Genomic DNA, 14,307 nt, shown 5'->3' with positions numbered 1-14,307 from the left:
AGATAGAGGAGCGAAGAGAAGCCAAAGCCGCGATAGAGCGATCAAAAACCAGAGGAGCCAAAGTCTTAGCCCGTCAACGACACGCGGCTCTTGAGAAGGAAGTAAAACGCTCATGCCGACGGGACAAGCGAGCGTGGGCAGACGAAAGAGAGAGAGCCGCCGCAACCGGGGACATTCGCTTCCTCTACGATATCTCACGACGCTTAAGCGGGGCGAAGATGAATGCAACAATGCCTGTGAAAGACGCGAATGATCAGTTATTGACCGACCCAACTGACCAGCTGAAACGCTGGTTTGAGCACTTCGAACAACTTTTTCAAGTGCCAGCCAGGCCATCACCACCTCGGCATGATCTGCCTAGGATCCGACGTATAACACGCGTCAATACCGAAGCTCCATCACGAGATTCAAACAGCCATCCAAAGCATGAAATCGAATAAAGCCCCAGGGGTCGATCGCATATTAGCCGAGATGCTCAAAGCTGACCCCATGATATCCGCTCAACTTCTGCATCGTTTATTTCGTAATATCTGGGACACCGCAACTTTCCCGGTCGACTGGATGCAAGGTATCTTAGTGAAGGTGCCCAAAAAGGGTGACCTGACTGTATGCGATAACTGGCGAGGCATTATGTTGCTGTGCACCGTTCTTAAAGTTCTATGCAACGGCGCTCTGATATGCAGAGAAAGCTCAACGACCTTGCCGAGCGCTCCTCTTCGGCAGGTTTAGTTATCAACGTCAACAAAACCAAATCGTTGGATGTAAACACGGTGACTCCTTCCAGTTTCACAATAGCCGGACAACCAGTGGAGAATGTTAAAAGCTTCCAATATCTTGGTAGCCAAATGGCGTCAGACGGCGGTACCAAGATCGACATAGGCGCACGGATCAAGAAAGCAAGGGCTGCCTTTGCGAGTTTAAGAAATATCTGGAAAACAGGCAGATAAGTGAACGCACCAAAATACGAATTTTCAACTCTAACGTGAAATCTGTGCTGTTATACGCTAGCGAAACATGGTGTGTATCAGTGGAGAACACGCAACGGCTGCAGGTGTTCATTAGCAGATGCCTGCGATATATAATTCGGGCCTGGTGGCCTCACAACTGGATCTCAAACAACGAGCTCCATCGTCGTTGTCACCAGAGGCCGATAGCAACAGAAATTCGGGATCGGAGGTGTGGCTGGGTCGGCCACACTTTAGGTAGGGGCGGAAACGAAATCTGTAAACAAGCATTAGACTGGAACCCAGCGGGACATCGCAGCAAAGGCAGACCCAGAGGCTCATGGCGGCGAAGCCTTTATAAAGAAATAAAAGAAATTGACCGAAATCAATCATGGCAACAGGTTATAGCGATAGCTGGGCAACGCTCAGGGTGGAGATCTTTCAAGTCGGCTCTTTGCACCATCGGAGGTGTACTTACTTACTTATGAGTAAGTAAAATTTTTAAATGATCTTCCTATGCTGTGCTGTAGGATCTGTCAAAGTTAACACCGTCGTATGTCTTCTTCTTATTTTTACTTGGATTCGTCTATAGGATTCCTTTTGTCTTTAACGCGTTCACACACGCGTCAGTATGTCATCGGCCTATGAAAAATCTCCCACCTCTTCTCCCCTCCTTAGTCCTACATTTATAAGCGGCGTTAGCAAATCGAGACCAGCCAGTATTGCAGTATTCAACGAAACTCCGTTGGTCACGGCAGCTGCATTCCAAACCTTGGGCCAGTTTCCGTACCTTGCATAAGGCTTGCTGACGTTAATCATTTTTCTCTTGCACGCGCACGGAGGGGATAGGATATGTTTTCATCGAAACGCTTCCGAAGCGAAGGCAACTGCGCTTCGTCGTCGTTGTCGTGTTTACAGCATCAAACGTAACGTGGTACGTGTAGTGCACTATGTTAATATTTCAGTTGTCCTGTCGGACACCTCGATGACTTCGACAGGATTGAGCAGGAACACCTTTCAAATGTGAGAACTTCGACAGAAGATCTTGCATACCGTTCGAATATGCCGTAATTCAAAGCATTTTTCGTTCAGTCCTGAGATCTCAATATTTATGCTCCTTGAATTATCATACACGCGATGCAGGCCACCAGTCCACTTGAGGCGCAATGGGAGCCGCTGTCCAGAGAGGTTCAGTTTGTTTTCCAACTCATCGTCCATAAGCGTCTGCACAGCTTGTTTCAAGAGGTAAAATAATAATCTTGTCCAGGTCTCGGGTCAGTAGATGACTACCGGTCTAATGAGCGTTTTGTAGATTGTCAGTTTAGTATGGCGGCAAACTCTATTCGATCGGAGCGTTTTGCGGATCTTAAAGTACGTACGATCTCCTGCCATGATGCGTCTCCGGATTTCTCTGCTGATATCGTTTTCGGAGGTCACTAGAGAGCCCCAGGACACAAATTCTTCAACCACCTCGATTTCTTCATCACCGGTACAAGCTCGTGTGGTTGTATGTCAATGCCCAGAATACCAATCCCCAGAATCAGTTCCCCAGAATGGTATTTCCCAGAATTCCATTTCCCAGAACGACCAATTCTCCAGAATGATATTCCCCAGAATGCACCATTTCCCGGAAAATAAATCCCCAGAATGACCCATTCCCCAGAAAAAAAAACCCGAATGACCCATTCCCCAGAAACCAAAAACCCAGAATAACCCGTTCCCCAGAAAAAGGTATCAGTCTAAGAAACTATGATTTTCGCTGTCATTTCTATAAATTAAAAATACTAGATACTATATTTCTTTGCAAAAATACTTATATTGAAGTACGCATTTGCCCGGAATAAGGTAAAACGACATATGCTGCCTTATTTTAAAGCACGCATTTGCCCGGAATAGAGCCCATTTGATATGTTCGTTAGGGCTCACATATAATACGAAGGAGCATATAATCCATAAACATAAACATCATATCATAAACATAAACATAAACTTTGATATTCATGATTGATAACTTATTTAGGTATCAATTTGATGTTGATTTCTGAATAATATGAACTGATATTAAACTGATTACTTATTTCGTTATCCAAAACCAATATCAAAATCAGTTTTTGATTTGCTCTCATCGACAGCAGACATAGTTTTCAATTTGATGTCCCAGTATGATTTTTCTGCTATACATTTTGTTATTTTAACCGTTGAAACGACCAAAAGGATATCATGCTGAGTTATCAAAATTAGGCGATTTCACAACAACAAAATTAGTTATCGATTTGCTCTCCATCTTTGCTCGGGTACTTCTTCAAAAGTATGCATTTGCCCGGAAAAGGTAAAAGAGTAAATCACTCAATTTTTTTCAAGTACGCATTTGCTCGGGATAATCCAAAAGAGGTAAAAAGGCAAAAGAGTAAATGACTCATTTTTTAAAAGTACGCATTTGCCCGGGATAATGCAAAAGAGTAGATGACTCCTTCTTTAAAAGTACGCATTTGCCCGGGATAATGCAAAAGAGCAGATGACTTCTTCTTTAAAAGTATGCGTTTGCCCGGAAAAGGCAAACGAGTAGATAACTACTTCTTCAAAAGTACGCATTTGCCAGGAAAAAGGCAGAAGAGTAGATGACTCCTTCTTTAAAAGTACGCATTTGCCCGGGATGAAGCAAAAGAGTAGATGACTCCTTCTTTAAAAGTATGCATTTGCCCGGAATAAGGCAAAATAGTAGATGACTCCTTCTTTAAAAGTACGCATTTGCCCGGGATGAAGCAATTACGAAGTATTTAGTCTAAGCTAGGAAATGGTGCATTCTGGGGTATGGTTTTCTGGGGATTAGGACATTCTGGGGAATGTCTTTCGGGGGATGGAGGCATTCTGGGAAATGTCTTTTGGGGGATAGGGGCATTCTGGGGAATGTCTTTCTGGGGATTGTGGTATTCTGGGGAATGGTTTTCTGGGGAGTAGTGCATTCAGGGGAATTAATTTCTGGGGAATCACTTTCTGGGTAATGGGTTTCTGGGGTATGACATACAATCAGCTCTTGTTGGGTGGCTTACATTGTCCCCTCTTGAGCCTCTTCCTATCATGTACTTCGTCTTCGACTTGTTGATGACTAGTCCAATCCGCTTACCTTCCCTTAGTTACGCACCGTAATATCAATGTCGTCAGCGAATCCAAATAGCTGAACGGACTTCGTGAAAATAGTACTACTCGTTACAATCCCTGCCCTTCGTATTACTCCCTCCAAAGTTTAAATACGATGAACCAGTCAATCCGAGGACTTGTCTTCAATGGACATCCTGATTGTGCCACTGGTAAGATGGAATTGTTTTAAAAACCGAAGCATTACGAAATTGTAAAATATCATCAATTCTACTATAGCTTTTATTAGACTTATGATGTGCTATTATCAATTTATGGAAACTTAACTAAATTTGTAGGTGTTGTAGATGCCCCTAACGACGGAATATGTGCTATTTGCAAAGTTTACATTCGATAAAATTATATGTAACACGTACTACACTCTTAAATATTATTGAATATATTCACAAATTCAAATGGATCAAATCAAATAGTATAGATGCAAGGATGTGATATCTCATGACATCACGATAAACGAAAAGGTAGTAATTTCTTATCATTATATTTAAATGAGAGCAACGCTACCATTTCGCATGCGTCATTACTGCATTAACGCTATGCAGTTTCATGAATAATTCCAATACACACGGCCTAGTATTATCATATAAGACGAAATTGTTAAATCATTGATCTCACACCGATAGAAAATTATCTTAATCCTAGAGAATAATTTATTATAAACATTACCTATGTCCGCAGTGCCTCCTGCAGCCTCAGTCTGGCGAACTGCACGCGCTCCTCCTGTCGCTTGATGTCATCTTCGGTTACCGTTGCCACGTGCATCAACGGCTGATCGGGATTGAGAAAAACCCCGGCGTTGGTGTTGAGGGACGTTTTGGAAGCCGTTTGCCCTGTCACCGGGTGCGTGTTGTGATGCAGTGCGGTGGCCAGCGATTGCAGAACCGTGGCCTCGTCCACACCCGGGCCCACTGATTTCAACCGTTTGGGCAGTTCCAGCGTGCCGATTTCCTCGTTGTGCGTATTGTTGGCGCGAAGATTCTGCAACCGACAAACGTGGTTTCAGATTACTACCCATTGTATTTGACCAATAGAGACCAACCTCTAAACGCTTTTCCCAGAAAAGCTGCTTCGGTTTAACCTGCGAACCATGCTGCAGCTCACGTTTCACCTTGCTGTCACCTTCTTGCGATCGTACCACGGTTACAGGTTGCTTGAAAATTGAAGCCGTCTGCCGGATCGGTGGAATGAGAGAAGTATCCGCTCGCATGCCGCGACTGAAAATTGACCAGCACGTAAAATCGTTAGCAGAAATATGAACTACGGTCAAAATATGTTAACTAAGACCAAGAGTATGTGTATCAAAGCAAAAAAGAACCAATAATCTTCAAGGTCTGACACAAATATTTAGGATACGTTTGCCTTCTGTTCGCCAGAACACGAACGTACACTATGTGGTTGGCCTTTTTTTGTATTGGTTTTTATTGCATGTCTTAAAACGCCAATTGAAAATTTTCAATTTTTATCCACGAATTCACAAATCAGCGAAATATTCTCATTCTGTATGTCCTAAATGTCCAGCCAATCGAGATCATTTTTTTTACAAAGAAACAAAGTAATGAAAGAAAGAATCTGAGTATCAACGATTTCCGGTCCCACACGAGACCGGTACCTGTAATCGTACTGCGGTGACTGCTGCTGCTGCTGCTGTTGATGCTGATAATGATGCGGTCTACCGGTCGGTGGAAGCTGGTTGTAGATGGGTACAGGGGGAGGCAGATTGGGTCCAGTTGGCCCAGCCACAATGCCAATGCTGGATGACGATGATGCTCCGCCCCCTATCGATGTGACGCTCAGTTTCCGCTTCAGTGCATTATGTTGCAACATCATATGGGTTGCACTGGGAACGACTCGACCGGCCTGATAGTCGAACGTGGACAAATCAATAGTGTCCCCGAGGGCACGGGCCAACTGCGGTTTGCTTTCTATTTTTTTCCCCGTAGGACTAGAGATAGTGAGGATTTATTTATGGACATGCATATGCTCAAAAGTATATTTTATGGATGCTAGATTTTTCGATTCTGCCAAATGTAACGATGATTATACCAATGTAACGATAATTAAATCTGTTTATTGCTACGTGTGTCGCTTGCATATCATCCAGATATCGTATTAACCCATGATGAAAATGTATGATCAAAATATAATCGAGACAAAATGGTGATATAAATAGCACGTAGAGCAGTGACAAGAATAATTAAAGTATATAAATAAGTTTAGATCAGAGGCCAATTGAATTCAACAATTCGCTTGACATCATCTTCTAATTGGTATTACATCCCTCACTGGGACATTGCAGCCTTGCAGTGTTCACTCAGCACTTCTGTTTTCTTCTTTCCGGGAATTGAGCAGCCGGACTGAACGTTAAAAATTTTAACCGCTACAACATTGTTACGTTGCTTGTTCCAAATCTCATTTTAGTGCTTGCGGGTTGAAAAGATTTAAACTTAAAAAATTCAAAATACATGCGAAAGTGCAATGGTTGTTACGTCAACTATGAAATCATGGGCAGTGCACTGCTTACGTCCAATACATTTCAATAAAACCCGTCGAAGAAAATTGTTAGAAGCCTAATGTCAAAGTTCACACATTTTATTTTTGCCTTTTTCGTATACAAAGTATACGTAAAGGCTATAGGATCACTTCAAAATCGAACTTTTGATAGAAGGCTCGGAGACCCATAGTGTTATATACCAATCGACTCAGCTCGACGAATTGAGGTGATGTCTGTATATGTGTGTGTACAAAAATGTGAGACACTTAGCTTAGGTACTTAGCATCATCGGAACAAGTTGCAATCGACGCGGATTGCGGTCTAGTTGTTTCCTATTGGTTCGGTCGGGCATTGCGTTCCAGAATTATTAAAAAAAACATTGTTTTTGTCAAGGACAAAAAAAAATAAAATCGATTTTTTTTTACAGAGACCGATGCAATGCACTCAAATGACCGCAAAAAGACTTAAATTGAAGAAAAAAGTTAAATCTATTTCCCTAAAGTGCAAATTCGACCTCTCATATGTTGCTCTTATTTTTATAATGCGCTAGGAGTATTTATTTGATGAATCTTGTAATCTAAACAGGCTATTATTTTAACACCAATCTGTTTTTACCTCATTCATTGGTATTCCTATTTACCTGTTGATAAAACTGCCCAACAGGTATACTATTTTAGAGAAACATTGTATTTTTAGTGAAAAAAAACTGCGAGTTACGGAACTACTTATCTTTTGTCAATTCAATGATCACTTGGCCAATTTACCCCATTCTTATTTTTACATAAATCCGATACATAAGATGAATAATCTGCAGTCGTTCATCTTAAAATGTGCGTACCTGTAGTAATAAACATCCACTTTTCCCGCAGAGAGACCAGATTTTCGCAGTACTTCCTCCCGCTGCCAACCTTTGGGAAGAGCGGCACAATCCGAACGTTTCCTTTCAATCGATACGTTCATTGTTCACTGTTCGGAAATGCACAAAACCAAAGCTAGAAATGCTTATTTCTTTCAGAAAATTAGAAAAATTTCCACACAACTTTTGCGACGTCTTGTTTTCTTTTCCGCGTCTGGCGTCCCACAAAAATGGAGATGTTAGCCGACAGTATATTTGACAGCGCATCAGGATTCGTGCGCACAGTTAATAATATAATATAAAACTGGCCAGAATTTCAACATCAGAAGAATACGAAAAATACATAAATATAATATAAAAATATATAATATACTATAATATTATAGTCAACTTGTTAGCTTTATGCTGCTTTTCGCGATTAAAGACATGTAATTATGTTAGCGCCTGAATGCTGACTGCGTTTGGTAGAATACATGTAGGGTACCTGTACCACTCCAATTGAGCTTACTCGCCACAAATTTTTGACTTAGTATACGTCTTACGAAAAAATATAGGGGGGTCATTCTGCAGAATCAAATTTGAGACCGTCACGGAAAGTGGTCAGGAAGTATAAGCTAATAACTCAGCCATCTTCCAACCGATTTAGATTATTTTTGTATCAATCAATCGACAAACTCTTTAAGATTCTGCACAACAAATAGAAACAATTAAATAAAGGGTAATAAACTATTGAGAAATTGAATTTCATCAGGCACTGTTGAAAACTTGTTATACACAGTTAATTGCCTCCATTTCGGCTATTAGTCATTTGGCGCGTGAATTGATGAATGGTAAAAATCAAATTCGAAAAATGATTTAAGGCAAGAAACCTATAATTACTGTTTTGAGTCACTGCACTCTAATACGTTATTCTACGTTGATTTTGCGGTCGTGTTTCTGATACAACCTTATACTTTTTTTCGCTCACTCGATTGTTTGGCTGATTGTTTTGGGAAAGTTGACGTTAAATAAGCCAAAGAATCGTCTGAGACAATGAAACGAGATACATTTTTTGACGGGATAGGTCAAATTCGTTGTTTCCAAAATTTTAAAATTTTGTCGCGGCTTTGCTGTTTTTTTATTCTTATACAGTTATTTTTGACAAAATAACAAATATCTAAAAATAAAATTAAAACTTTATTAAGACAGTACCAAAAAATACTCGAGTCATGTGACTATTAAATACATTTTTTTATACACTATCGACTACTGTGCGCCAACCCCATCGTCAACGTCAACGCAGACGGGAGAACATGCAGAACAAAACCGATGTTGCACAACCGACATAAACATTGCAACTCGCCCAGTTCCATAGCGCTGAATTTGAAACTGATGAACCGCACAGCAATTTATTGATATCCAGCCATTTACATCATTCCGAATAAATGAAATAATGGAACTATTCCTGTACAAAGGCGAGTGGGGTCTGCCCACAATCGATTACGATTGTGCACGGCTACTGGTGAGTCGAACAAAAATATGAAAATCTCATCCCATGATCCAATATACACACATGCTTTTCGTTGTTTAGGCGTACCTGAAGTTTTCCGATGCTAAAATCACCCTCAATTTCAACGGCAATCCGTTCAGCTCACCGGACGGAATGCTCCCGTATCTTGTCACAGACGACGGTAAGAAGATCGGCGGATACAATAAAATCACCGAGTTTTTGCAGTCCCGGGGTTTCGACGCCAACGCTCAACTTGAAGGACAGAACTACATTGTGATAAACGGGTGCATTCAGTATGTCTTCGAGAACCTATACCCATACTTCATGTACAATCTTTGGGGTGACCCACAAAACCTAGACACCACCAGGGCGCTGTACGCTAAGCGGATTCCTATTCCATTCAACTTCTACTGCCCACGTAAGTATGTTCTGAAGACGAACGAGCTGACTGTTTCGTTGGCTGGGTTTGCCCTGGAGGACTCAGTCGAACTGCACGACGTCAAGGACATGATGCTCAACGCGAAGAAATGTATCAACTGGATATCGGAAAAGCTTGGTGAGAATCGTTTCTTCTTCGGAGACACTCCAAGCGAAATCGATGCAGTCCTATACGGATACCTGTCGGTGTTGCTGAAGCTGAGCCTTCCCAACGGCGTCCTGCAGAACCACGTCAAGCAATGCAGCAATCTAGTCAAGTTCGTTGAAAGGATTACGAAGATTTACTTCGCTCGTGAAGGTTTCACCAGTGCCGGTAGCAACGGAAATGGTTCGTCGTCGTCGTCGTCCTCTTCGAATGGATCGTCGAAGGCGAACGGTGGAGCGGAGCCAAAGTTCAGCGACGGAACGCAAAAGGATGCCGATGATACGCCGTACGAGCGCAGGAAACGCTATGTAGTGTCTGGCATTTTTGCTACCATTGCGATGGTTGGCTATGCTTTATTATCCGGGATTTTGACGGTAGGATTTCATGTTGAATATGTCCGAATGAATTTTCTTATTTTCAAGTACCTATTTCTTTTATTTTTTTTTGCATAGATAACGCACAACGATCATGGGGGAAGCAACTTCATTTCGTATGATGAGCCTGAGTATGACGATGAAGATTAGGAGTGCTGATTATGTGGAATTTTTTGGAATGCAAGATAAACATTAAAAGATGAGTTGACTCTTGGACTGTCAGCTAGATTAATTCAATTGAAAAAGATTTTGATAACGAAACTGTCCGAAGTCCGTGGTTGTGAGGCAGTGTCTAATTATCTTGCTACTTACTTACTTGATAGGTTCCTTCTCGGTGAGCCTACGCCGAATGAACTATACTTCTCCCTTGGATTCGATCTTGGGCCAATCGCTACCAGTCGCCCTGAACGTTCAGTGCCCACTTCTACTCCAGAAAGCAAGTATGTACGCGGCCTTTCACAATGCCAACAACCTCTTCCGGCTCTCTACTGAATATTATCTTCACTTGATGCACTCTCGGTATACGAACAATGTGCTCAGCCCACCGTAGACTGCTGTGTTGTATTTAATAATTGTTGTGTTTAATAATTTCCAGCTCTTTATACACCTGGTATAAATTATGATCCATGCCACGCTGTCAGATGTCACTCTCCTGTTTACCGCAGAGTATTATATATTACACCTGACACCTCACGCTCCTATCCTTCGAAAGCTCCTCGATCAGCCTCCTTAAACGTCCATGCTCCATGGTCGTATAAACCCGCCGAAAGAATAAGAGTAGTATTCAGCACAAATTTCTTTTTCGTTCGCAGACTACAGGATAAAGCTGGTCACGAAGTCCGTAATAAGCCCTATTCGAAGCTGCAATACGTTTTTCACTTCGCGGGTAACGTCATTATCGCACGTCACTAGGGTTCCAGGGTACACAAATCCTTCTACAACTTCAAATGTTTCACCATCCAACACCATTTCACTACTTCTTCTTATTGGCATTACATCCCCACACTGGGACAGAGCCGCCTCGCAGCTTAGTGTTCATTGAGCACTTCCACAGTTATTACTGCGATGTTTCTAAGCCAAGTTACCATTTTTGCATTTCTTATATCATGAGGCTAACACGATGATACTTTTATGCCCAGGGAAGTCGAGACAATTTCCAATCCGAAAATTGCCTAGACCGGTACCGGGAACCGAACCCAGCCACCCTCAGCATGGTCTTGCTTTGTAGCCGCGCGTCTTACCGCACGGCTAAGGAGGGCCCAGTAAGAGTAATTACGGTGCACAATTTCGTTTATTGTTGTTTCGTAGTTTCATGTGCAACATTCTGACGAAACAAAAGCAATATGATGCACAGGAATTGTTAGTAAAGATACGTCTGATTGTGAACAGGTTTGAATAGGTAATGATTTATTGGCGTTTACAAATTCATGGCTTACTATAACTTAACATCCTCCCTTAAGCTATAATTTAATAACTCCTAGAGATGTCCTTGCTTCCATTAACTTGGGGGCGGGTACAGCTTTTGCGAGGATATCAGCTAACTGATCACTCGATGCAACGTGCATCAATTCGATAATTTTCTGTTCTACTTGCTCTCGTACAAAGTGGTGCCTAATGTCTATATGCTTACTTCTAGGGGAATATCCCATTTCCTTTTCCGCTAGACTGATGGCACTTTGATTTTCACAATTGCCTTAGATTGGCGATAAGTTACCTTCCATTTCAGCAATAAAGCCTCTCCACCAAATGGCCTCTTGAGTTGCAGCCGAAAGTGCCATATACTCAGTTTCAGTGGTAGAAAGCGCCACAGTGGGTTGTTTACGCGAACTCCAAGCCACAGCTTCTCCGTTTTTTAGAAATACATATGCACTAGTAGAGCGCCTTGTATCCACATCGTTTCCCCAGTCAGCATCAGTGAAAGCTTGTAGTTGATTCGCAGCATTTTTCGAGTAAGTGAGCTTCCACTTTTAGTTCCTTCCAGATATCTCAAAATACGTTTTGCAGCAGTCCAGTGCGCTTCCCCAGGATCTTCACAAAACCACTCACCAAATTTACAGCATGACAAATATCAGGTCTTGAACACTGAGCAAGGAACTGCAAACTTCCGACCAAGTGACGAAAGGGATTCTTCTTCATCGTATTACGTTCAGCTTCCGTCTTTGGTTTCATTTCATTTGTTAATTTTTGATTGGGATCCAAAGGAGTTTGTACAGAATTACATCCCACGATCCCACCATCTTGAACTTTTCCAATAATTCATTTATATAACGTTCTTGGTCAATTGGTATACTGCCGTTGGACGCATAAATGTCACATGTTACATTTTAACATTTTTGAGGTTTTGATGTCTAACGTCATAATTTGATACGTATTTTTGAAATATTTTGTCAAAACAGAGGTTTTATTCTAGAAAACTCGAAAAAAATCCGAAGTCAATTTGTCACATTTGAACAAATGGACGCATGTTTGTCACACTGGGATAAATGGACGCATATTTGTCACACTAAAAATAGAGATATAACGATTACACAAAGAGACACATAACACACCGTGAGGACCGTCCATAAAATATGCCATGCTTTTAGGGGCCATCTACAATCTACGTGGATAGTTTAAAATGGTGACGGGTAGGTATGCACGGTCCTTTCCTAACTTTTAGAATTCATATGGACGGTTGTCCAAAAAGGAGGAGTGGAGGTATTATATTGTCTAACATCGCTCCTCCTATAATGCGAACGGTCTCTTAGGAGAAGGCGATGTGAAACTGTGACATACTTAAAATATTTAAGGCCCGTAAAAACTGATAAAAAGGAACCCTTAAACAAACCCATTTTTTTCCTGAATAAAACTCATAATTATTGTGAAATGTTATAGCGATAATATTTATTTAATGTAAGAAACAAGCATAGAGATTAATCAGAAGCTACTTGCTTCGTCGGAAGATCAACAAAAAACGATTTTTCCTCTTCGGTAATAACAGGTAAAACCACTTTCAGGAAGGAAGTTTTCTTTTCTTCTTCAATTCCTCGAGGAGCATTTTGCCAAAGTACATTTGTCGCAATAGAGAACGAATCCTTTACAACCAACTTAAATTGCTTCTTGGAAAACAACTTGCAGTATTTAAGGTCTTCGCTGTTGATGTTGTCTGCGTATCCAAGTTCATAACGGCCTTTTTCAAACACCACTTTCCGCATGGAGTCCACGTACGGGCAGGGCTTGCACTGGTTTATCGTGTACTGCGAAACGGTGAGCTTAGCTTTGAAGAAGTCAGTTGCTTGCATATCTAGTACGTCAACATTGTTCTTCGCATTGCCAACAACAGACTTGAAGTTTTCGAAACTGACGACACGTTCATGACGCATTTTGATTCAACTGCCGCATGGAAAGAGTCAGCGACCATAAACGTATGTCCTGATTCGAAGTACTCAAACAGTATGCGCTCGACCTGAATTTCATTACTGTTTATCAGTAGGATAATGTGTTGGAATAAATTCCAGTTCTTATTTTGCGAACTTCAATTATCCAACCAAAAGATAATTGTCTTCAGGTCAGCGTACTTCTTAACCCTCTCTTTCCCACGACTTTTTTCAAAGATTTTAATAGGAAGGAAACACCTTTAAAAAAAAGCCAGAACAAAAGTTATTTGGCATGGCAAAAAATAGTGGAAAACGAAAAAAAGTTTAATCAATAGTTGCTTGATTGTTTTCAATAGTTGCACAATTTATACTCAAAATTGAATATATTTGCAGTCTAATGGAACCATAAAGTTTTGCCAAATACTGCTTTTTGTGATTGAAATAATTCTATGAATGTTGGAAGGTGCAAAATTTGATGGAGCTCTACAGCTACCATGGGAAGGAAAGGGTTAATGACTTTGAAAAAGCAGCTAAGGATTTGGTTAGCTGTGCGACCACCAACCGACTCGGACCAAATGCACGCAGACACTGGAAAGGCTCGTGTGTAGGCGCCAACAGGCGCAAAGCTCTCATTAAATACCAGCAGCCTTTGCGAAAAAATAATGCTCTTGAAGCAATCCAACCGTGGGAGCTGTATGACCTAGAAAATAAATTCAAAACTTATAAATGATTGAGTTAGGCATTTCCAAGATCTTACCTTTTGCAAATCCACAGAAAAAACTGCTACTCCTGGCAGCACTTTGTCACCATCATCTCGATAAGACATTCGCGATTCCTTTGCACGTTGGAGATGTAGTGCATGTCCAGAGCAGTCGGTGCAGCTACAATCCTTAATTTCGGAGTGTCCATTCACCTTGTTACGGAGCTCTGCAGCAGTATACGCCTCACACTCTTCGTGCCCGAGCTTCACAAACGAGATGTTGTTTTCTTTAACGACCTTTAACGACCTCGTGCAAGGACTTTTCGGTCAAATCCGATGGCAAATAAAGACGGTTGAA

General features: G+C 41.4%; 2 protein-coding genes across 4 annotated transcripts; one reads left to right on the top strand and one right to left on the bottom strand.

The window, feature by feature from the left end:
• Positions 1–4,562: 4,562 nt before the first annotated feature.
• Positions 4,563–7,690, bottom strand: LOC134226910 (methyl-CpG-binding domain protein 3-like). Of its 3 annotated transcripts, none has more exons than XM_062708019.1 (4): positions 7,430–7,690; positions 5,710–6,042; positions 5,140–5,314; positions 4,563–5,078 (listed from the first exon to the last, which is right to left on the bottom strand). In XM_062708019.1, exons 1-4 carry the CDS (start codon positions 7,549–7,551, stop codon positions 4,767–4,769), a joined length of 942 nt encoding a protein of 313 aa, XP_062564003.1. In that variant the 5' UTR covers positions 7,552–7,690; the 3' UTR covers positions 4,563–4,766. The 3 variants fall into 3 exon arrangements, with proteins under 3 accessions (XP_062564003.1, XP_062564004.1, XP_062564005.1); XM_062708020.1 differs by having other exon boundaries at positions 5,722–6,042; XM_062708021.1 differs by lacking the exon at positions 5,710–6,042 and having other exon boundaries at positions 7,430–7,681.
• Positions 7,691–8,712: 1,022 nt separating this feature from the next.
• Positions 8,713–10,134, top strand: LOC134219470 (metaxin-1 homolog). Its single transcript, XM_062698200.1, has 3 exons — positions 8,713–8,948; positions 9,018–9,893; positions 9,972–10,134. The coding sequence occupies exons 1-3, from the start codon at positions 8,880–8,882 to the stop codon at positions 10,041–10,043; spliced, it is 1,017 nt and encodes a 338-aa protein (XP_062554184.1). The 5' UTR covers positions 8,713–8,879; the 3' UTR covers positions 10,044–10,134.
• Positions 10,135–14,307: the final 4,173 nt, after the last annotated feature.

The sequence above is a fragment of the Armigeres subalbatus genome, chromosome 3, assembly GCF_024139115.2.
Source record: "Armigeres subalbatus isolate Guangzhou_Male chromosome 3, GZ_Asu_2, whole genome shotgun sequence".
NCBI classification, from domain to species: Eukaryota; Metazoa; Arthropoda; class Insecta; order Diptera; family Culicidae; genus Armigeres; species Armigeres subalbatus.
The sequence above is the reverse complement of the archived record's forward strand: the minus strand, read 5'-3'. Positions and strand labels throughout refer to the sequence as shown.

What these genes read in the sequence shown, in the direction of transcription:
- LOC134226910 (XM_062708019.1), bottom strand. Translation starts at nt 7,551, where the DNA reads ATGAACGTATCGATTGAAAGGAAACGTTCGGATTGTGCCGCTCTTCCC. An exon ending in TCACCGCAGTACGATTACAG is followed by an intron (nt 5,315 to 5,709) that starts GTACCGGTCTCG and finishes GTCAATTTTCAG; the next exon opens with TCGCGGCATGCGAGCGGATA. An exon ending in TCTGGGAAAAGCGTTTAGAG is followed by an intron (nt 5,079 to 5,139) that starts GTTGGTCTCTAT and finishes TGTCGGTTGCAG; the next exon opens with AATCTTCGCGCCAACAATAC.
- LOC134219470 (XM_062698200.1), top strand. Translation starts at nt 8,880, where the DNA reads ATGGAACTATTCCTGTACAAAGGCGAGTGGGGTCTGCCCACAATCGAT. An exon ending in ACGATTGTGCACGGCTACTG is followed by an intron (nt 8,949 to 9,017) that starts GTGAGTCGAACA and finishes TTCGTTGTTTAG; the next exon opens with GCGTACCTGAAGTTTTCCGA. An exon ending in TATTATCCGGGATTTTGACG is followed by an intron (nt 9,894 to 9,971) that starts GTAGGATTTCAT and finishes TTTTTTGCATAG; the next exon opens with ATAACGCACAACGATCATGG.